The sequence below is a fragment of the Tachypleus tridentatus genome, chromosome 9 (genome assembly GCF_004210375.1).
Source record: "Tachypleus tridentatus isolate NWPU-2018 chromosome 9, ASM421037v1, whole genome shotgun sequence".
Taxonomy (NCBI): Eukaryota; Metazoa; Arthropoda; class Merostomata; order Xiphosura; family Limulidae; genus Tachypleus; species Tachypleus tridentatus.
In genome coordinates this window covers 39,990,633-40,014,165 of record NC_134833.1, presented here as the reverse complement: position 1 = coordinate 40,014,165, position 23,533 = coordinate 39,990,633, and the positions used below count along the sequence as shown (strand labels likewise).

The 23,533-nt window shown below is 35.0% G+C and overlaps 3 protein-coding genes and 1 long non-coding RNA gene across 6 annotated transcripts in view; 3 read left to right on the top strand and 1 right to left on the bottom strand.

Moving 5' to 3' along the window:
• The window catches only part of LOC143225110 (uncharacterized), a 93,754-nt gene extending 92,981 nt beyond the window's left edge, over positions 1-773 (bottom strand). For both annotated transcript variants that reach the window (XR_013013616.1, XM_076453897.1), the window contains exon 1: positions 625-773. The gene's annotated coding sequence lies outside the window, so the exon portion shown is untranslated. The remainder of the gene's footprint in view (positions 1-624) is intronic.
• A 9,123-nt stretch (positions 774-9,896) lies between these two features.
• Positions 9,897-12,920, top strand: LOC143225108 (uncharacterized). 2 transcript variants are annotated; one of them, XM_076453895.1, is made up of 4 exons: positions 9,897-10,046; positions 11,682-11,720; positions 12,322-12,350; positions 12,645-12,920. In XM_076453895.1, exons 2-4 carry the CDS (start codon positions 11,690-11,692, stop codon positions 12,900-12,902), a joined length of 318 nt encoding a protein of 105 aa, XP_076310010.1. In that variant the 5' UTR covers positions 9,897-10,046; positions 11,682-11,689; the 3' UTR covers positions 12,903-12,920. The 2 variants fall into 2 exon arrangements, with proteins under 2 accessions (XP_076310010.1, XP_076310011.1); XM_076453896.1 differs by lacking the exon at positions 9,897-10,046 and adding an exon at positions 10,107-10,589.
• A 2,108-nt stretch (positions 12,921-15,028) lies between these two features.
• Positions 15,029-18,050, top strand: LOC143225107 (uncharacterized). The gene is made up of 4 exons (XR_013013615.1): positions 15,029-15,177; positions 16,810-16,848; positions 17,449-17,477; positions 17,773-18,050. It is a non-coding gene; the product is annotated as an uncharacterized LOC143225107 (long non-coding RNA).
• Positions 18,051-20,160: 2,110 nt separating this feature from the next.
• LOC143227349 (uncharacterized) lies at positions 20,161-23,162 on the top strand. Its single transcript, XM_076458804.1, has 4 exons — positions 20,161-20,309; positions 21,943-21,981; positions 22,582-22,610; positions 22,905-23,162. The coding sequence occupies exons 2-4, from the start codon at positions 21,951-21,953 to the stop codon at positions 23,160-23,162; spliced, it is 318 nt and encodes a 105-aa protein (XP_076314919.1). The 5' UTR covers positions 20,161-20,309; positions 21,943-21,950.
• Positions 23,163-23,533: the final 371 nt, after the last annotated feature.

Sequence of the window (23,533 nt, the reverse complement as noted above, 5' to 3'; positions counted from 1 at the left end):
AATTGCTAAAGTTTTGCATGATTTCTGGAATGGAAGGGTTATCTTGTTTTCTCCTGAGAAGAGAAGAATAAGTTTGTTTGTTTGTTTGTTTGTTTGTTTTAATTTCGCGCAAAGCTCAAGGGCTATCTGTGCTAGTCGTCCCTAATTTAGTAGTGTAAGACTAGAGGGAAGGCAGCTAGTCATCACCACCCACCACCAACTCTTGGGCTACTCTTTTACCAACGAATAGTGGGATTGACCGTCACATTATAACGCCCCCACGGTTGAAAAGGCGAGCATGTTTGGCGCGACGGGGATTCGAACCCGCGACCCTCGGATTACGAGTCGAACACCTTAACACTCTTGGTCGTGCCGGCCTGCAAGAAGAACAGTCTTGATGAATTTTACAAGGCTGACAAACAGATCAACATTATAAAAGCCCTTAATTTGTTTATTGCATACTTTAAAGACGACAGAATAAGATATCATGAGTTTAAGAACTGGGAAAGACAGTATAGAAAAATAAAAATGTTTTAAGTGGGGTCTAACAAAGTTTTGAGTCAAATGTTGACTGTATTTACGCAAAATTACACTTACATATTAGTTTTACAACAAAAATAAACAAAAAATAACAACAGTACTTACCTGGGTGCTTGATTAAAACGGTGTTTACGTTACATCAAAAATGGTGGTAAACCTCTTAAACGTCACACACATTTATTACCAATAACAAATTTTAATAAACTCAATAACATTTCCAACATTCGCAATCATGTTTCGTCTGGAATGCAAACAGCGTCCTCTTGTGTACTTTCATAGTTAAATTCTCAATAGTTACATTAAAAACAGAAATAAGAAAATAACAGATTTTTCTGGAGTAACACTAGAAACAATTTGTGCACCAAATATTAAAAAAGGGTCCACGTTTTCAAATAATACACTTTTTTAAATCAAAGTCTGGAAAAATCAATTGAATACGGCAGAACGTCATTTGATCAATCGATTTTGTTTGTTTATTGTTAATCACAAAGCAACACAATGTTCTGCCTGTGCTGTGCCCACCTAGAATGTCGAACCCTAGTTTTTAACGTTAGAAGTCTTCAGGTTAACCGCCGAATCGATCTATAGAGCTCACTTTTATTTACATAATAACAATTCAACTAAATTACATTCCTTCACGTCTAGATACTTCTTTAACACAACTGCAAAACAATTTTAAAGAAATTTCCAACTTAATTACAGCTGTTCTGTCTCTCACTCATAAACACCACATATATATAACTGCAGCATGCAAATACCACATATCTAAGTTTCACGTAATATATGAGCGAGGCATGGTCTACTAGATAGCGTGTCGAGCTGGGTATCAAAGGATATTCAATTTAATGTGTGATGCTGGTAAACAGGCTTCGCACTTTCAACAGTGAATGTGTTATAAGAGTGAAAATCAATCCCGTTATTTGCTAGTATATCCTTGTGACGAAAGATACTCCTAGGTAGCTGCTTTTCTTCTAGTCAATAGTTCGAAATCAGGAGTCAACTGTACTTACATTTTTGTTGTCTCTGACATGACCGTTAAGCTTATGTGCACATAAAGTGTTATAGTATGCATAGTATATAGTAAAGTTATAGCAAAGTTATCTGGTACTTGGTTGCAATACATGCTTCTCTTTCCTTTTAGGTTAATTTGAGATCACTAAATATATCTCCTTTCTTTATGATACCCAAGACTGGAACATAACATTGCTCAAACTAGTTTCTAATTTTAACCTTCCTCAGTAACTAATTGAATGTGAAGATTAGGCGCTGCCTTCTTATCTTATTGGTTCCCCCCCCCTTCCAGTGGCACAGTGGCAGGTCTGCGTACTTACAATTCTAGAAACCGGGTTTCGATATTCGTGGTAAGCAGAACGCAAACAACCCAGAGAATTGGTTTGTGCTTAACTTCAAACAAAAAATTATTATCTTACAGTAACAACAAATTAACATGCTTTTTAATTAATACACCATCTTATTCTACTCAGCAAGTTGGTCGGTAGCTGCAGATGGACTCGTCCAAACTTTGCACTACTCATTGGCCACCATTGACTGTTTTCTTCTATCAGAAACACAAGAGTTTATTGTCGTGTTTAAAACATTGTAAAGGCCTGGAGGAGCACATTTTATGATATGTTGCATGGATTTTCGCCTATATAAATTTATATAGAATAAGATGTTAGTTTCATTTGGTTTAAACAGTATTTTCAGTGTTCCTGTAACTTTAACTTCTATGTGAGACTTAAAGTTCTTACTTTCGATAGCCGGTAACAGGTTGGTCACCATTACCGTATTTTGATGTGATTCTACACTCCAATAATTCCTCAAGCTCTTTTGTAACTTAAGTGTTAGTTGGCATTTTTATTCGTGCAGGTTCTGTTTGACTTTATCCTGCAATTTAATTAAGTAGTTGTTTGAGTTTGCTGGTGAGCAACTTGTGTATAATTGCTCAAAAGGATAATGGTGCATAGGTTGATATTTAAAGTTTTGATTACTATTGTTATGGTGAAATTCAGGTAGAAACTGGGACTTACCAGAGGTTAAAAAGAGGGTCCACTTTGTTGTGCTACATTTTAAAATGTGGATACTCTTATTTTTAATATCTTCTTTTGCATAGTAGCCCAAGTTATATGGTAATAATATACACTAGAGTGAAAATATTGTTTAATAAAATCTTCTTTATTATACTTGCTTTTCATACATCTTACATATATGAATTACCGGCGCTTGCAGAATATTTGAAATTAAGATAAATAATTAAAAACATAATTTGATATCTACAGAACTTAAAAATCTACTGAAGTCGTATAGCTTCCAATTTAAAGTGCTACTCTGCATGCACGTGTGTCAGTATTTGTTCCTTATGCAAATGTTTGTCCTGTCTCATTCTTTACAGCTCAAATTTTACGCCCATTGGGAAATACACACGCATAAGAAATCCGTACGTCTCCCACTTTTGGGAGTCTGAACTTTTCTGCTTTGCCAGATATGATATTCTTGAGGTACCACACTTCTACTCGGGACCCAGTAAATCCTGTTTAAATCAACTATGCCGAAATTATTCTCAGATGGTACTCTATATGACTTCAGTTGGTTAAGAATACTACTTCTTGTAAGATTTTATGTTGTAACTTAAATGTTAAAATGCAGCTGAAGAACGCATGATGTTAAAATCAAAAAATTTCGTCAGGGTAGACTTAGAATATTCTAAAATGACGTTATATAAATATAAATGTTTTGGAAAATATCTATAACAAGAATTATTTATAAATAAGGGTAATACATTCAATCAGGGGCGTAGATGTTTTACACCCGATGTGGGGGTGATTTTTGCAACCACTTATGTGGACTGTTTAATTTGCAAATTGGTAATCTCTGATTACGTGAACCTGAAAGCTGTAAACATGCAGTCATAGAGTAATCTTGTTGCCACGATACTTCAAGGTTTCCATGTAAGTTTGAATAAGTGAGGTGTTGTGAACAGTTTTCAAAATGTTAATAGAATAAAGACAAATGTGTCACAAATTAACTGCCATATGAATTTATTCCTGCACATTGCACAGTTTAAAAGATGGTCATTATACTTGACAAGGTTACTAATAACTTTCATTGCATGAATTACGTTTTCAAATATTAATAAAATTAGTAATTACCCTTGATAAATTTATATCCACTGAAAAACTGTTCAAGTTGTTTGATAAAAAATAAGTAAAATGTCTTTGCGAACTCTTGAAAATTACACATCAATAAAATGTAGCACATTCGTACTTTTCATTGAAGTAAGATTCATTTAGTCCTCTAGTCTACATGTTTCCAAACGTAGATCTCCTTTGTGATGATCTGTTTATAAATTCTTTCATAAGCTCTTCTATATTTATCTTGTCGACCTCATCTTTGTTAGTGTGACAAATTGCCACATGGTTGAGGCGGCACTGAGACATAGTTGACCTTAACCACGTCTTCAACCGTCTTAATGCAGAAAAGCCGCGTTCACATTTGCAGCTGGATACTGGACATACAAGCAAAATTTTCATGAGAAGAAACACTTCACTAAACATCTGCTGGGTTGTTTCATGCATTTTACAGTAAGCATCCTTCGCACCTTTCAAAGATACTGCTTTTGTTATTCCTTTGAACCCCAAGTTCAAAAAAACAACTGAAAAATATAGTTAAGAAGAAACAGGGTTGTTTTCTAGTGGTAAACCAGTCATGGTTGGTGTGTTTTTGTTAAGTATTCGAATCTGTGTTATTTGTAGTGTATACTAAGTTTCTTTGTAGAAGTAAATTGTTTTTAATGCTAGTGTAGTGCAATAAAAGTCACTTATAATGGTTTAGTTTGTTTTAATTTTCGCGCAAAGCTACACGAGGGCTATCTGCGCTAGCCGTCCCTAATTTAACAAGGTAAGACAAGAGGGAAGGCAGCTAGTCATCACTATCCGCCGTCAACTCTTGGGCTACTCTTTTACCAACGAACAGTGGCATTGACCGTCACATTATAACGCCACCAATGCTGAAAGAGCGAGCATGTCTGGTGTAACAGGGATTCGTACTCGCGACCTTCGAATTACGAGTTGAGTGCCTTAACCACCTGGCCATGCTGGGCCCATTTATAAGGGTGGCCTGAAAGATAGTACATTATTCAAGTGTGTAAAACAAAACGTAAAAGAAGAAATAAACTAATCTCTTATTGTTTACTGGACAGAGCTTTGAATTATTTTTTCTTTTGAGTGACAATAAGATTAATTTTAAAATATGAATAACAACGAATTAAGGCGTGCGACTTGTAATCTGAGGGTCGCGGGTTCGCATCCCCATCGCGCCAAACATGCTCGCCCTCCCAGCCGTGGGGGCGTTATAATGTGACAGTCAATCCCACTATTCGTTGGTAAAAGAGTAGCCCAAGAGTTGGCGGTGGGTGGTTATGACTAGCTGCCTTCCCTCTAGTCTTACACTACTAAATTAGGGACGGCTCGGTGCAGTGGGCTAACAACCTACTCACTTAAATACCTGTTGAAGAATCCGCAAGAAATTGCGGCCCTATGTTCCTTGATGGAATCTAATGGTGATAACTAACTAACTAACTAACTAATAACAACGAATAATGAAAATAAATAAAATATGTTCAAATGAAATAGAAAGTTTGCATTATTAATTCTTATATAAAAATTTGATTTGTAAAGGACTTGAATAAGATTGATAATAATTATAATTACTTGCTTAATCTGATTCACACTTTAACAGTGTTTCTCCAGTGGCTCGGCAATAATTCTGCTTAGTTATGACGCTAAAAATTAAGATCTGATACCAGTGATGGGCACAGAACAGATAGCTCATTCTAAATTCTTTTGTTTAATCACAAATAAACAGAACAGATAGCTCATTCTAAATTCTTTTGCTTAATCACAAATAAGCAAATCATAACAGTTGTTTTTAATACATATATAGCGCCTAGACCACTATACTGTGTTTATAATATCTCATTCGGTCTAATACTACATGGTTTTAGAATAAATACTTTTCGAAATTGTTGACATATGCCACAGCATATTCTCCTTTCCATTCAATCATGCTATTTTTTTTAAGAGTTAAACAAATGTTACATATCACAAGACAGATAACACTACGTAACAAAATTTTTACTTTTTCTTGTTCCTGGGCAGAAAGTGTTATTTCCCAATTGCTTATGCCAAAAGTAAATGGAAAAGACCTTTGTTTCACTTCAAACTTTCCATTTTGTGACCTGGGAGCGTATAATGAAAACATGATGGGAGACTATATTTGGAGGATGATATGTGAAACTGATTTACATTACAGTCGCAAATCTCGAAAAACTACTCACTTCTAAACATTTTTGTTGATTTTTGTATAACTTTAGAATAAAAACATCTGAATTTTGATTCACATATTGTTTTATTCAGACTTTATGTAAATTAAAATGTACAAATTTGCCCGTTTTTACATGGAAAATAGGTTAATTTCTATATTTCATTATCGAGGTCACAAAAGCAAAGTTTGAAGGGAATAATGGCCATTTTCTGTACTTTTACAACATATACAATTAAGAAACAACATATACTATCCAGGAACAAAATTTGTGTTACATTGTGTAATTGCTTGATCTCACCAAGTGAATTGTGAAAAATGAAACGTATAATTTGACATTGAGAAACAAAATCCATGTACATACACCCACTGGTTACCAAATACAATGATTTGTAGTGAATTTCGGTAATTGTGGTTGTTGTCAGTGCCATAAGAAATGCTATATGGTATATTTAAAGTTCCTCTATTTCATTTTAGTTTCTCACCGTTTGAGTCTTTTAATGAACTTTTGGGTTTGCAAATTTCTTTCAGAGCAAGGTATCATATATATGAATTTAGGAAACTTTAAACCGTGTTATATTTTCAAGTGCTATAATGTTGTAAACTAAATTTTCGATGTTTCAGTTTAGATCTTAGCTAGAGAGTCTATGTATTTCTAAATGATATTACAGAAATCTAGTAATTTTACCGAATGTTTAGAAATGAGACTTCGGGTTTTAATATGAGTGGGACAGCAAATTAGTATGCTAGTTGTGAATGAATAAAGCAGTCAGTAGTTTTTATTTTTATGTGGCAGAGTGCCAAGCATTCTGTAAAGTAGTTAATTTAGTGAAGTATTTAGACTAGTGTTAGTTATTGTATATATTCATTTATTCGGTCGATTAGCCATAAAATTTTGCATGTAAGTTTATTTTACACTAATTGTATCATTAGTAAGGTACTTCCATTTGAACATCAATTGTAGATTTACGTCTACAAGTTACAAAAGTGTGCAAGTAAAGTCAACTTGTAGAAACCTTTAATGGAGAAATACATTAATTTCTTGTTGTTATATATGCTGGACTTCGAATTATTTTTACCAAATAATTTAAAATAATATTCCCAGTGAAAAAACAACATCACAAAACTGGTGTAAGAAGTAGGTTTGTTTTGGCGGAAACAGAATATAATCTGGGTCAGTTACAATAATTTGACATGGCAACTAGATCTAAAAATGAGATCAAAGTTTTTCTGTAGATGATGAAATAATTAAAAGGGAGTCAGGAAGAATGGGATAGAAGATGGAAATGAAACAAAGAAGAAGTTTACAGAAATTTAAAGAAAGATCAAGAAAAACAAAACAAAAGATTAGAATCAAGAGACAGGAAATTAAAATAAAACCAAGAATAAATTTTATGAAACTAGATTGTTTGTTTGTTTTTTGAATTTCACACAAAACTACTCGAGGGCTATCTGCGCTAGCCTTCCATAATTTAGCAGTGTAACACTAGAGGGAAGGTAGCTAGTCATCACCACCCACCGCCAACTCTTGGGCTACTCTTTTACCAACGAATAGTGGGATTAACTGTCACATTATAACGCCCCCACGACTAAAAGGGAGAGCATGTTTGGTGCGACCAGGATTCGAACCCGTAACGTTCGGATGACGAGTCGAACGCCTTAACACGATTGGCCATGCCAGGCCCACGAAAGTAGAATATGATAAAGAGAGTTACATGAATTTAAGCGAAGAACTAAAAGAAGAGAATACATTGTTTAAAGAAATTAAAATCAAAAGTAAATGTAATTGAAGACAAGATTCAATATGTACAAAACCGTTAAATTTACGAAAGCAAAGCAGTTTAGAAAGACATCAAAGAAGTATAGAAAGGCTATGATGATAGAACTGAAGATGTACAACAAGACACAAATGAAATAAAGAAATACATCAATGAGAAAGAAAAATACATCAGTAAAAGAATAAAACACCTGGAAAACAAATTATTAACTGCAAAGCTTCAATTAGCCACACCTCTTTCTACATTGGCTCAAAAGTTTCAACCTAAAACATTATCTACAACAATATACAGATATAAAAGAACTTTTGTAGTCTACGTTTCTTACCACTAATACTGAAATACCTCTTACTGCAGGACATTCATAGACAACTCCAGCCACGATAACTACCAAATCATGTTTCAGAATTTAGCTAGCTAGTGCAACATTGGCCAGTCGACAAAATATAATGTGAGAGTCATACCAGCCTCAGTTCGAAATCATTTTCAAAGTGTTTGTTTGTTTTTGAATTTCCTACAAAGCTACACGAGGACTATCTGCGCTAGCCGTCCCTAATTTAGCAATGTAAGACGAGAGAGAAGACAGCTGGTTATCACCACCCACCGCCAACTCTTGGGCTACTCTTTTATCAACGAATAATGGGATTGATCTTAACATTATAATGCCCCCACAGCTGAAAGGGCAAGAATGTTTGGTGTGACGGGGAGCGTGCATACTGTGAACTGATTTCGTGCAGAGACATAGAAAGAGATTAGTTTAGTTCCAAATATCTTCACAATTTATGATCAGGAAATCCCTGTTCACATTTGCGGTCGCAGGAAGGATCATTTATCCCTCTTTACATTTAAATAAAAACTGCACATAGTTATATCAAATATTTTAACGAGTATGGAGTCAAGACAATCCTTCAGAAGATAATCAAGAATGAAGTCTCCAGCGAATTAGTGCAATCACCTAGCAAGAACTCATCCAACGATAGGATAGTCATTGAAGATAAGATACAAGAGGTTATCCTATATGTAAACCATGAACCTAGAAAGATAAAACTACCAAAATGGGTGAATGGACAGTTTCGTGCCGAGTTTGATCTTTATATTAAGAATGTTAAATAACCTCACAATCCAGAAAGAGAAAGGCAGTGTTGCAAGTTATGTTTTCAATGCTTTGATTTAAATATTAGCTAGATGACTTATGAATACCTAGAATGTCATGAAAATTTAGTATCTTCAACAACTAACTAGAAGTAAGATATCAGTTAAAATATGAATGGACCAATCAATTAGTAAGCTAGCAGTAAACCAATAAAACTGTGGGTTGTTGTATTTTTTATGATAGAGAGCCAGTCATTCTAGAAAATAGTTTCATTGAAGTGTTTGAATCAATATTAATTGTAACGTGCGTTTAACTAGTCGGTTGTTTTGTTGTGAAATTGTACAAGCAAATTTAATTTTACTATTTACGGCTATTTAGTCGTAGTACAGTTAGCGAAGTATTTCCACATAAATGTGGCCCGGCATGGTCAGATGGTTAGGGCACTCAACTCGTAATCTGAGGGTCGCGAATGAGTTCAAATCCTCATCACACCAAACATACTCGTTCTTTCAACCGTGGGGACGTTATACAATACGGTTAATCCCACTATTCGTTTGTAAAAGAGTAGCTCAAGAGTTGGCGGTGGGTAGTGATGACTAGTTGCTTTCCTTTAGTCTCACACTGCTAAATTAGGGACGACTAGTGCAGATGGCCCTTGTGTAGGATTGTGCAAAATTAAAAAACAAACAAACTATTTGAATGTCATTTGCAAACTTGGGCGTATAAGTTACTCTGTTGTATAACTATTGTTTTGTTTGTTTGACATTAAGCACAAAGCTGGAGAATGGGCTACCTATGCTCTACCCACCACAGGTAAAGAAACCCTGATTCTAGAGGTTTGAGTTCGCAGGCATGCCGCTGTGCTACTGATAGATATTGTACAACTAAGACAACTTGTAGAAACTATAAATGTTAAACTAATTTTATCATTACGCGGACTGGTCTTCGAAATATGCTCACCAACTAATTTAACGAACCCGCCCAAAGAAAGAACAATGCTTCAGCACAGTATTAGAAAATGATCTTTAATGGAACTTTTAAATTAACAAAACATAAAAAAGCGAAAACTTGAGAATTGACAATATGATAGATAGATAGCAAGATGTTCATTTGAGTAGAGTAATTTATGAAACAAGTACAGTATTAAATTAAATTATCAAGTTTTCCTGTTTGGCATTCATTCAGCGAAGTACAAGGAAAAGTGACTTGTTTGCACGTTGCTGCACCTTAGTGTGGATGTATGTCTCGTCCCACTTTGGACATGAACATATAAGTATGCCATGTAGGTGTGTCTAGCCGTTGTTCTAAAATCATCTTGGAAGTGCGTGACAAAATAGAAGGTAAGCAAATGATAAAGTCAGTTTATTAAGCACAGGTTTGATATTTTCTTTCTAGTACTTACACAAAATTTGCGTTCCTAAGTTTCCACTAACCTGAATAATATCAGTTTAAATCTCCAAAAGGTATTCTGGAGAGTTCTACTTTAACTTTGAATGGCATTTGCATAGTGAAATTACGTAAAGTTTAAACTGTTGTTCCCAGTAACTAAGAAGAAAAGAGCACGATACCCTAGTAACGTTTTATAACAATAAACGTTTCTACGAGTAGCCATATACTGTTGTGCAAACTCCGGTAATAAAATGTGCAAATGACATGATTAGTCACTATGACTTCCAATCAAATCAAAATAAAACAGAACTTGCTGCCGCATTGCAGTGCGCAAATATTTCATGAGGAAGGAGGTCAGTTCAAATCTGAACCAACCAGAGTTAAACCACATGTTGAATAGCCTGGTTAAAGTTTATGTCACCACCTATTCCCGTTGTTGCTAGATGCTTCCAGTAACATACTCTTCTGACACCAGTAGCGTTTCGACACGCACGGTGAGTTTTTTAATGTTAGCAGCATTTAACAAATGTCGCGCATAAGAATGATGCGAAGATAATTTATTTTTATGACTTCACTACACCCCAACTTATTAGTATAGGCCTTCTTGGCTTTGTTTTGCGCAAAACTACAAGAGCGATACTTGTCCCTATTTTAAAAGTGGCTTATTAAAAGAAAGACAGGTAGCTAAAACCATTCACCACCAACGATTTACTGTGATTGGTCGTTGCTTTATAAGGCATCCACAGTTGAAAGGGCGAGAATGTTTGATGGGACGGAGATTCGAGCCTCAACCACCTGGCCATACCAGTACCGACTGGCCCCTTACGAAAGTTCTTCCGAGCAATTTGAAGTGCCAAAAAACGACCCTATTCTCCAAGATATATTTATGTATAACGTTTAAATATTTTAAGAATGTACGTTGGAGTCAGCATCAATACGAGCAGACTGTTACCAAAGTTACTTTTCCTCAAAAATAAGCTTAAACTAATGTATACAACCTGTATTCAGAAAAGGATAATTTTCTATTGATGCTTCAATAATGTTGGATTTAGAGCAGTAATCCGATAACATAGGTTGATTTAGTCAAGATTAATCTGAATAATTTATGTAATTATGCATGTTTGAAATTTGCCACCAGTTATTCCTTTCATTTCCATTTAGGTCAGGTGACTAATCGCATTCTTGACCTTTAACAATCTACGTAACGCATAATACTCTAACACTATATGTATATACGTGTTGATTTTTGTTGCTTAAAATTAAGCACAATGCTACACAATGGGCTACCTACACTCTGCCCTTCACGAGTAGTTTTTTTCTTATAGTACAGCCACATCGGACTATCTGAGTCCATCGAGAGGAATCGAATCCATGATTTTAGCAATGTAAAGCCGTAGACTTACCACTGTACCAACGGGAGACCCATGAATTTCGAAACGCGTTGTTGACAGATATATCGTTATGCCATTAGAGTGCCTTTTAATTAATAGCATGCGAATTGTGCGTAAACAGTAGTATATTATGCATTACTATATTACATTTAGTGATAGTTTGTACTTTAAAATGTCTTTTTTTTTTTCTTTCAGCGACAAACATGAAATACCATTTACTAATTCTTACAGTAGGTGAGTATTTTAAAACATGAATATACTTTAGCTATAATGTTTAAGTACTTACATGAAAGTTACCATACCTTGATAATCTACTCAATTTATAAGGATTCGTTTAGTAAACACTATCTGATCTCCTTCACTTCCTAATTTTTAAGTATTCGAGTACACGTAAATATAAATGCATTTATCTATAACTATAAACGTATGGATACTGTCCACTGACATGGGTACGAAAATTCGGCGCGTTATTTACAACAGTTGTCGATTTCATACCAATGAAATACCCAAAATCAAAACCGTGACCGCGAAATACTTGAATATTCAAACAGTCCAAGTAAAGTGTAACTTAACTATAAAATACTGAAATGTGGTCACTCAATTTATCAAATACATTGCAGTAGCGTTTTGATCGAAATTTATTACGTTAAAAATCAGACTAACCAATCTGGAAAAATCTCTGGAAATTTTGTACGTAGTTTTGTTACTATTATGACAAACTTGGGAGCCCCTTCCAGCCTTTCCTCGGTTAAATTTGAGCCTATTGTACCCCAATTCGTTTGAATATTAAGTAATAGCTATCTAGAACTAAATAATTATAATTGTGTTCTTACAGGTGTAATCGTCTTAACTCGTAAAACGGAGGTAAGCACGTTTTTCAGCTCATTATACGTTAGTCTTAGATTTGTAATCTAAAATAGTCTTACACTTTTCCTTTGCTTCATGATATTTGATAAAACGTCATATTAACTTTTCTAATACAAGCTAATTTTAACTCTTGCAAACCGTAATTCAGGACACTTCAGATCACGTGTTTTTTTTTTTTTTATAATTACTTTTGTTTCTGTTCATTATTATTATTATGATCGTTGCTTATAAAGTATTTTTACTTGTATTATCGTGTTTAAAACAATATTACTGCATCATATAATCCTACAGAGTCAGATCTCTGAAGAGTACTCGAACCCACTTCCATATCCCACTTACAATGAGGTTCCAAAAACCAATTTTGATTGCAAACATCGCTGGGGATTCTATGCTGATCCTGAAACCGGCTGTCAAGCTTTTCATTTATGCAAATGGAGCAGTAAAATAGCTGCATCCTTTCTCTGTACTAATGGCACCCTTTTCCAACAAAACCATTCTCAACGTTGTGACTATTGGTTCAAAGTCCAGTGCCCCACTTTTGATTTCTAAAAAATCCTCTTCTCACAATTCTTTAAGAAAGAATAAAACACCTGGAAAACAAATTATTAACTGCAAAGTTTCAATTAGCCACACCTCTTTCTACATTGGCTCAAAAGTTTCAACCTAAAACATTATCTACAACAATATACAGATATAAAAGAACTTTTGTAGTCTACGTTCCTTACCACTAATACTGAAATACCTCTTACTGCAGGACATTCATAGACAACTCCAGCCACGATAACTACCAAATCATGTTTCAGAATTTAGCTAGCTAGTGCAACATTGGCCAGTCGACAAAATATAATGTGAGAGTCATACCAGCCTCAGTTCGAAATCATTTTCAAAGTGTTTGTTTGTTTTTGAATTTCCTACAAAGCTACACGAGGACTATCTGCGCTAGCCGTCCCTAATTTAGCAATGTAAGACGAGAGAGAAGACAGCTGGTTATCACCACCCACCGCCAACTCTTGGGCTACTCTTTTATCAACGAATAATGGGATTGATCTTAACATTATAATGCCCCCACAGCTGAAAGGGCAAGAATGTTTGGTGTGACGGGGAGCGTGCATACTGTGAACTGATTTCGTGCAGAGACATAGATTAGCTTAGTTCCAAATATCTTCACAATTTATGATCAGGAAATCCCTGTTCACATTTGCGGTCGCAGAAAGGATCATTTATCCTTCTTTACATTTAAATAAAACTGCACATAGTTATATCAAATATTTTAACGAGTATGGAGTCAAGACAATCCTTCAGAAGATAATCAAGAATGAAGTCTCCAGCGAATTAGTGCAATCACCTAGCAAGAACTCATCCAACGATAGGATAGTCATTGAAGATAAGATACAAGAGGTTATCCTATATGTAAACCATGAACCTAGAAAGATAAAACTACCAAAATGGGTGAATGGACAGTTTCGTGCCGAGTTTGATCTTTATGTTAAGAATGTTAAATAACCTCACAATCCAGAAAGAGAAAGGCAGTGTTGCAAGTTATGTTTTCAATGCTTTGATTTAAATATTAGCTAGATGACTTATGAATACCTAGAATGTCATGAAAATTTAGTATCTTCAACAACTAACTAGAAGTAAGATATCAGTTAAAATATGAATGGACCAATCAATTAGTAAGCTAGCAGTAAACCAATAAAACTGTGGGTTGTTGTATTTTTTATGATAGAGAGCCAGTCATTCTAGAAAATAGTTTCATTGAAGTGTTTGAATCAATATTAATTGTAACGTGCGTTTAACTAGTCGGTTGTTTTGTTGTGAAATTGTACAAGCAAATTTAATTTTACTATTTACGGCTATTTAGTCGTAGTACAGTTAGCGAAGTATTTCCACATAAATGTGGCCCGGCATGGTCAGATGGTTAGGGCACTCAACTCGTAATCTGAGGGTCGCGAATGAGTTCAAATCCTCATCACACCAAACATACTCGTTCTTTCAACCGTGGGGACGTTATACAATTACGGTTAATCCCACTATTCGTTTGTAAAAGAGTAGCTCAAGAGTTGGCGGTGGGTAGTGATGACTAGTTGCTTTCCTTTAGTCTCACACTGCTAAATTAGGGACGACTAGTGCAGATGGCCCTTGTGTAGGATTGTGCAAAATTAAAAAACAAACAAACTATTTGAATGTCATTTGCAAACTTGGGCGTATAAGTTACTCTGTTGTATAACTATTGTTTTGTTTGTTTGACATTAAGCACAAAGCTGGAGAATGGGCTACCTATGCTCTACCCACCACAGGTAAAGAAACCCTGATTCTAGAGGTTTGAGTTCGCAGGCATGCCGCTGTGCTACTGATAGATATTGTACAACTAAGACAACTTGTAGAAACTATAAATGTTAAACTAATTTTATCATTACGCGGACTGGTCTTCGAAATATGCTCACCAACTAATTTAACGAACCCGCCCAAAGAAAGAACAATGCTTCAGCACAGTATTAGAAAATGATCTTTAATGGAACTTTTAAATTAACAAAACATAAAAAAGCGAAAACTTGAGAATTGACAATATGATAGATAGATAGCAAGATGTTCATTTGAGTAGAGTAATTTATGAAACAAGTACAGTATTAAATTAAATTATCAAGTTTTCCTGTTTGGCATTCATTCAGCGAAGTACAAGGAAAAGTGACTTGTTTGCACGTTGCTGCACCTTAGTGTGGATGTATGTCTCGTCCCACTTTGGACATGAACATATAAGTATGCCATGTAGGTGTGTCTAGCCGTTGTTCTAAAATCATCTTGGAAGTGCGTGACAAAATAGAAGGTAAGCAAATGATAAAGTCAGTTTATTAAGCACAGGTTTGATATTTTCTTTCTAGTACTTACACAAAATTTGCGTTCCTAAGTTTCCACTAACCTGAATAATATCAGTTTAAATCTCCAAAAGGTATTCTGGAGAGTTCTACTTTAACTTTGAATGGCATTTGCATAGTGAAATTACGTAAAGTTTAAACTGTTGTTCCCAGTAACTAAGAAGAAAAGAGCACGATACCCTAGTAACGTTTTATAACAATAAACGTTTCTACGAGTAGCCATATACTGTTGTGCAAACTCCGGTAATAAAATGTGCAAATGACATGATTAGTCACTATGACTTCCAATCAAATCAAAATAAAACAGAACTTGCTGCCGCATTGCAGTGCGCAAATATTTCATGAGGAAGGAGGTCAGTTCAAATCTGAACCAACCAGAGTTAAACCACATGTTGAATAGCCTGGTTAAAGTTTATGTCACCACCTATTCCCGTTGTTGCTAGATGCTTCCAGTAACATACTCTTCTGACACCAGTAGCGTTTCGACACGCACGGTGAGTTTTTAATGTTAGCAGCATTTAACAAATGTCGCGCATAAGAATGATGCGAAGATAATTTATTTTATGACTTCACTACACCCCAACTTATTAGTATAGGCCTTCTTGGCTTTGTTTTGCGCAAAACTACAAGAGCGATACTTGTCCCTATTTTAAAAGTGGCTTATTAAAAGAAAGACAGGTAGCTAAAACCATTCACCACCAACGATTTACTGTGATTGGTCGTTGCTTTATAAGGCATCCACAGTTGAAAGGGCGAGAATGTTTGATGGGACGGAGATTCGAGCCTCAACCACCTGGCCATACCAGTACCGACTGGCCCCTTACGAAAGTTCTTCCGAGCAATTTGAAGTGCCAAAAACGACCCTATTCTCCAAGATATATTTATGTATAACGTTTAAATATTTTAAGAATGTACGTTGGAGTCAGCATCAATACGAGCAGACTGTTACCAAAGTTACTTTTCCTCAAAAAATAAGCTTAAACTAATGTATACAACCTGTATTCAGAAAAGGATAATTTTCTATTGATGCTTCAATAATGTTGGATTTAGAGCAGTAATCCGATAACATAGGTTGATTTAGTCAAGATTAATCTGAATAATTTATGTAATTATGCATGTTTGAAATTTGCCACCAGTTATTCCTTTCATTTCCATTTAGGTCAGGTGACTAATCGCATTCTTGACCTTTAACAATCTACGTAACGCATAATACTCTAACACTATATGTATATACGTGTTGATTTTTGTTGCTTAAAATTAAGCACAATGCTACACAATGGGCTACCTACACTCTGCCCTTCACGAGTAGTTTTTTTCTTATAGTACAGCCACATCGGACTATCTGAGTCCATCGAGAGGAATCGAATCCATGATTTTAGCAATGTAAAGCCGTAGACTTACCACTGTACCAACGGGAGACCCATGAATTTCGAAACGCGTTGTTGACAGATATATCGTTATGCCATTAGAGTGCCTTTAATTAATAGCATGCGAATTGTGCGTAAACAGTAGTATATTATGCATTACTATATTACATTTAGTGATAGTTTGTACTTTAAAATGTCTTTTTTTTTTTCTTTCAGCGACAAACATGAAATACCATTTACTAATTCTTACAGTAGGTGAGTATTTTAAAACATGAATATACTTTAGCTATAATGTTTAAGTACTTACATGAAAGTTACCATACCTTGATAATCTACTCAATTTATAAGGATTCGTTTAGTAAACACTATCTGATCTCCTTCACTTCCTAATTTTAAGTATTCGAGTACACGTAAATATAAATGCATTTATCTATAACTATAAACGTATGGATACTGTCCACTGACATGGGTACGAAAATTCGGCGCGTTATTTACAACAGTTGTCGATTTCATACCAATGAAATACCCAAAATCAAAACCGTGACCGCGAAATACTTGAATATTCAAACAGTCCAAGTAAAGTGTAACTTAACTATAAAATACTGAAATGTGGTCACTCAATTTATCAAATACATTGCAGTAGCGTTTTGATCGAAATTTATTACGTTAAAAATCAGACTAACCAATCTGGAAAAATCTCTGGAAATTTTGTACGTAGTTTTGTTACTATTATGACAAACTTGGGAGCCCCTTCCAGCCTTTCCTCGGTTAAATTTGAGCCTATTGTACCCCAATTCGTTTGAATATTAAGTAATAGCTATCTAGAACTAAATAATTATAATTGTGTTCTTACAGGTGTAATCGTCTTAACTCGTAAAACGGAGGTAAGCACGTTTTTCAGCTCATTATACGTTAGTCTTAGATTTGTAATCTAAAATAGTCTTACACTTTTCCTTTGCTTCATGATATTTGATAAAACGTCATATTAACTTTTCTAATACAAGCTAATTTTAACTCTTGCAAACCGTAATTCAGGACACTTCAGATCACGTGTGAATTTTTTTTTTTATAATTACTTTTGTTTCTGTTCATTATTATTATTATGATCGTTGCTTATAAAGTATTTTTACTTGTATTATCGTGTTTAAAACAATATTACTGCATCATATAATCCTACAGAGTCAGATATCTGAAGAGTACTCGAACCCACTTCCATATCCCACTTACAATGAGGTTCCAAAAAACCAATTTTGATTGCAAACATCGCTGGGGATTCTATGCTGATCCTGAAACCGGCTGTCAAGCTTTTCATTTATGCAAATGGAGCAGTAAAATAGCTGCATCCTTTCTCTGTACTAATGGCACCCTTTTCCAACAAAACCATTCTCAACGTTGTGACTATTGGTTCAAAGTCCAGTGCCCCACTTTTTGATTTCTAAAAAATCCTCTTCTCACAATTCTTTAAGAAAGAATAAAACACCTGGAAAACAAATTATTAACTGCAAAGTTTCAATTAGCCACACCTCTTTCTACATTGGCTCAAAAGTTTCAACCTAAAACATTATCTACAACAATATACAGATATAAAAGAACTTTTGTAGTCTACGTTCCTTACCACTAATACTGAAATACCTCTTACTGCAGGACATTCATAGACAACTCCAGCCACGATAACTACCAAATCATGTTTCAGAATTTAGCTAGCTAGTGCAACATTGGCCAGTCGACAAAATATAATGTGAGAGTCATACCAGCCTCAGTTCGAAATCATTTTCAAAGTGTTTGTTTGTTTTTTGAATTTCCTACAAAGCTACACGAGGACTATCTGCGCTAGCCGTCCCTAATTTAGCAATGTAAGACGAGAGAGAAGACAGCTGGTTATCACCACCCACCGCCAACTCTTGGGCTACTCTTTTATCAACGAATAATGGGATTGATCTTAACATTATAATGCCCCCACAGCTGAAAGGGCAAGAATGTTTGGTGTGACGGGGAGCGTGCATACTGTGAACTGATTTCGTGCAGAGACATAGATTAGCTTAGTTCCAAATATCTTCACAATTTATGATCAGGAAATCCCTGTTCACATTTGCGGTCGCAGAAAGGATCATTTATCCTTCTTTACATTTAAATAAAAACTGCACATAGTTATATCAAATATTTTAACGAGTATGGAGTCAAGACAATCCTTCAGAAGATAATCAAGAATGAAGTCTCCAGCGAATTAGTGCAATCACCTAGCAAGAACTCATCCAACGATAGGATAGTCATTGAAGATAAGATACAAGAGGTTATCCTATATGTAAACCATGAACCTAGAAAGATAAAACTACCAAAATGGGTGAATGGACAGTTTCGTGCCGAGTTTGATCTTTATGTTAAGAATGTTAAATAACCTCACAATCCAGAAAGAGAAAGGCAGTGTTGCAAGTTATGTTTTCAATGCTTTGATTTAAATATTAGCTAGATGACTTATGAATACCTAGAATGTCATGAAAATTTAGTATCTTCAACAACTAACTAGAAGTAAGATATCAGTTAAAATATGAATGGACCAATCAATTAGTAAGCTAGCAGTAAACCAATAAAACTGTGGGTTGTTGTATTTTTTATGATAGAGAGCCAGTCATTCTAGAAAATAGTTTCATTGAAGTGTTTGAATCAATATTAATTGTAACGTGCGTTTAACTAGTCGGTTGTTTTGTTGTGAAATTGTACAAGCAAATTTAATTTTACTATTTACGGCTATTTAGTCGTAGTACAGTTAGCGAAGTATTTCCACATAAATGTGGCCCGGCATGGTCAGATGGTTAGGGCACTCAACTCGTAATCTGAGGGTCGCGAATGAGTTCAAATCCTCATCACACCAAACATACTCGTTCTTTCAACCGTGGGGACGTTATACAATTACGGTTAATCCCACTATTCGTTTGTAAAAGAGTAGCTCAAGAGTTGGCGGTGGGTAGTGATGACTAGTTGCTTTCCTTTAGTCTCACACTGCTAAATTAGGGACGACTAGTGCAGATGGCCCTTGTGTAGGATTGTGCAAAATTAAAAAACAAACAAACTATTTGAATGTCATTTGCAAACTTGGGCGTATAAGTTACTCTGTTGTATAACTATTGTTTTGTTTGTTTGACATTAAGCACAAAGCTGGAGAATGGGCTACCTATGCTCTACCCACCACAGGTAAAGAAACCCTGATTCTAGAGGTTTGAGTTCGCAGGCATGCCGCTGTGCTACTGATAGATATTGTACAACTAAGACAACTTGTAGAAACTATAAATGTTAAACTAATTTTATCATTACGCGGACTGGTCTTCGAAATATGCTCACCAACTAATTTAACGAACCCGCCCAAAGAAAGAACAATGCTTCAGCACAGTATTAGAAAATGATCTTTAATGGAACTTTTAAATTAACAAAACATAAAAAAGCGAAAACTTGAGAATTGACAATATGATAGATAGATAGCAAGATGTTCATTTGAGTAGAGTAATTTATGAAACAAGTACAGTATTAAATTAAATTATCAAGTTTTCCTGTTTGGCATTCATTCAGCGAAGTACAAGGAAAAGTGACTTGTTTGCACGTTGCTGCACCTTAGTGTGGATGTATGTCTCGTCCCACTTTGGACATGAACATATAAGTATGCCATGTAGGTGTGTCTAGCCGTTGTTCTAAAATCATCTTGGAAGTGCGTGACAAAATAGAAGGTAAGCAAATGATAAAGTCAGTTTATTAAGCACAGGTTTGATATTTTCTTTCTAGTACTTACACAAAATTTGCGTTCCTAAGTTTCCACTAACCTGAATAATATCAGTTTAAATCTCCAAAAGGTATTCTGGAGAGTTCTACTTTAACTTTGAATGGCATTTGCATAGTGAAATTACGTAAAGTTTAAACTGTTGTTCCCAGTAACTAAGAAGAAAAGAGCACGATACCCTAGTAACGTTTTATAACAATAAACGTTTCTACGAGTAGCCATATACTGTTGTGCAAACTCCGGTAATAAAATGTGCAAATGACATGATTAGTCACTATGACTTCCAATCAAATCAAAATAAAACAGAACTTGCTGCCGCATTGCAGTGCGCAAATATTTCATGAGGAAGGAGGTCAGTTCAAATCTGAACCAACCAGAGTTAAACCACATGTTGAATAGCCTGGTTAAAGTTTATGTCACCACCTATTCCCGTTGTTGCTAGATGCTTCCAGTAACATACTCTTCTGACACCAGTAGCGTTTCGACACGCACGGTGAGTTTTTAATGTTAGCAGCATTTAACAAATGTCGCGCATAAGAATGATGCGAAGATAATTTATTTTATGACTTCACTACACCCCAACTTATTAGTATAGGCCTTCTTGGCTTTGTTTTGCGCAAAACTACAAGAGCGATACTTGTCCCTATTTTAAAAGTGGCTTATTAAAAGAAAGACAGGTAGCTAAAACCATTCACCACCAACGATTTACTGTGATTGGTCGTTGCTTTATAAGGCATCCACAGTTGAAAGGGCGAGAATGTTTGATGGGACGGAGATTCGAGCCTCAACCACCTGGCCATACCAGTACCGACTGGCCCCTTACGAAAGTTCTTCCGAGCAATTTGAAGTGCCAAAAACGACCCTATTCTCCAAGATATATTTATGTATAACGTTTAAATATTTTAAGAATGTACGTTGGAGTCAGCATCAATACGAGCAGACTGTTACCAAAGTTACTTTTCCTCAAAAATAAGCTTAAACTAATGTATACAACCTGTATTCAGAAAAGGATAATTTTCTATTGATGCTTCAATAATGTTGGATTTAGAGCAGTAATCCGATAACATAGGTTGATTTAGTCAAGATTAATCTGAATAATTTATGTAATTATGCATGTTTGAAATTTGCCACCAGTTATTCCTTTCATTTCCATTTAGGTCAGGTGACTAATCGCATTCTTGACCTTTAACAATCTACGTAACGCATAATACTCTAACACTATATGTATATACGTGTTGATTTTTGTTGCTTAAAATTAAGCACAATGCTACACAATGGGCTACCTACACTCTGCCCTTCACGAGTAGTTTTTTTTCTTATAGTACAGCCACATCGGACTATCTGAGTCCATCGAGAGGAATCGAATCCATGATTTTAGCAATGTAAAGCCGTAGACTTACCACTGTACCAACGGGAGACCCATGAATTTCGAAACGCGTTGTTGACAGATATATCGTTATGCCATTAGAGTGCCTTTTAATTAATAGCATGCGAATTGTGCGTAAACAGTAGTATATTATGCATTACTATATTACATTTAGTGATAGTTTGTACTTTAAAATGTCTTTTTTTTTTTCTTTCAGCGACAAACATGAAATACCATTTACTAATTCTTACAGTAGGTGAGTATTTTAAAACATGAATATACTTTAGCTATAATGTTTAAGTACTTACATGAAAGTTACCATACCTTGATAATCTACTCAATTTATAAGGATTCGTTTAGTAAACACTATCTGATCTCCTTCACTTCCTAATTTTAAGTATTCGAGTACACGTAAATATAAATGCATTTATCTATAACTATAAACGTATGGATACTGTCCACTGACATGGGTACGAAAATTCGGCGCGTTATTTACAACAGTTGTCGATTTCATACCAATGAAATACCCAAAATCAAAACCGTGACCGCGAAATACTTGAATATTCAAACAGTCCAAGTAAAGTGTAACTTAACTATAAAATACTGAAATGTGGTCACTCAATTTATCAAATACATTGCAGTAGCGTTTTGATCGAAATTTATTACGTTAAAAATCAGACTAACCAATCTGGAAAAATCTCTGGAAATTTTGTACGTAGTTTTGTTACTATTATGACAAACTTGGGAGCCCCTTCCAGCCTTTCCTCGGTTAAATTTGAGCCTATTGTACCCCAATTCGTTTGAATATTAAGTAATAGCTATCTAGAACTAAATAATTATAATTGTGTTCTTACAGGTGTAATCGTCTTAACTCGTAAAACGGAGGTAAGCACGTTTTTCAGCTCATTATACGTTAGTCTTAGATTTGTAATCTAAAATAGTCTTACACTTTTCCTTTGCTTCATGATATTTGATAAAACGTCATATTAACTTTTCTAATACAAGCTAATTTTAACTCTTGCAAACCGTAATTCAGGACACTTCAGATCACGTGTGAATTTTTTTTTTATAATTACTTTTGTTTCTGTTCATTATTATTATTATGATCGTTGCTTATAAAGTATTTTTACTTGTATTATCGTGTTTAAAACAATATTACTGCATCATATAATCCTACAGAGTCAGATATCTGAAGAGTACTCGAACCCACTTCCATATCCCACTTACAATGAGGTTCCAAAAACCAATTTTGATTGCAAACATCGCTGGGGATTCTATGCTGATCCTGAAACCGGCTGTCAAGCTTTTCATTTATGCAAATGGAGCAGTAAAATAGCTGCATCCTTTCTCTGTACTAATGGCACCCTTTTCCAACAAAACCATTCTCAACGTTGTGACTATTGGTTCAAAGTCCAGTGCCCCACTTTTGATTTCTAAAAATCCTCTTCTCACAATTCTTTAAGAAAGAATAAAACACCTGGAAAACAAATTATTAACTGCAAAGTTTCAATTAGCCACACCTCTTTCTACATTGGCTCAAAAGTTTCAACCTAAAACATTATCTACAACAATATACAGATATAAAAGAACTTTTGTAGTCTACGTTCCTTACCACTAATACTGAAATACCTCTTACTGCAGGACATTCATAGACAACTCCAGCCACGATAACTACCAAATCATGTTTCAGAATTTAGCTAGCTAGTGCAACATTGGCCAGTCGACAAAATATAATGTGAGAGTCATACCAGCCTCAGTTCGAAATCATTTTCAAAGTGTTTGTTTGTTTTTGAATTTCCTACAAAGCT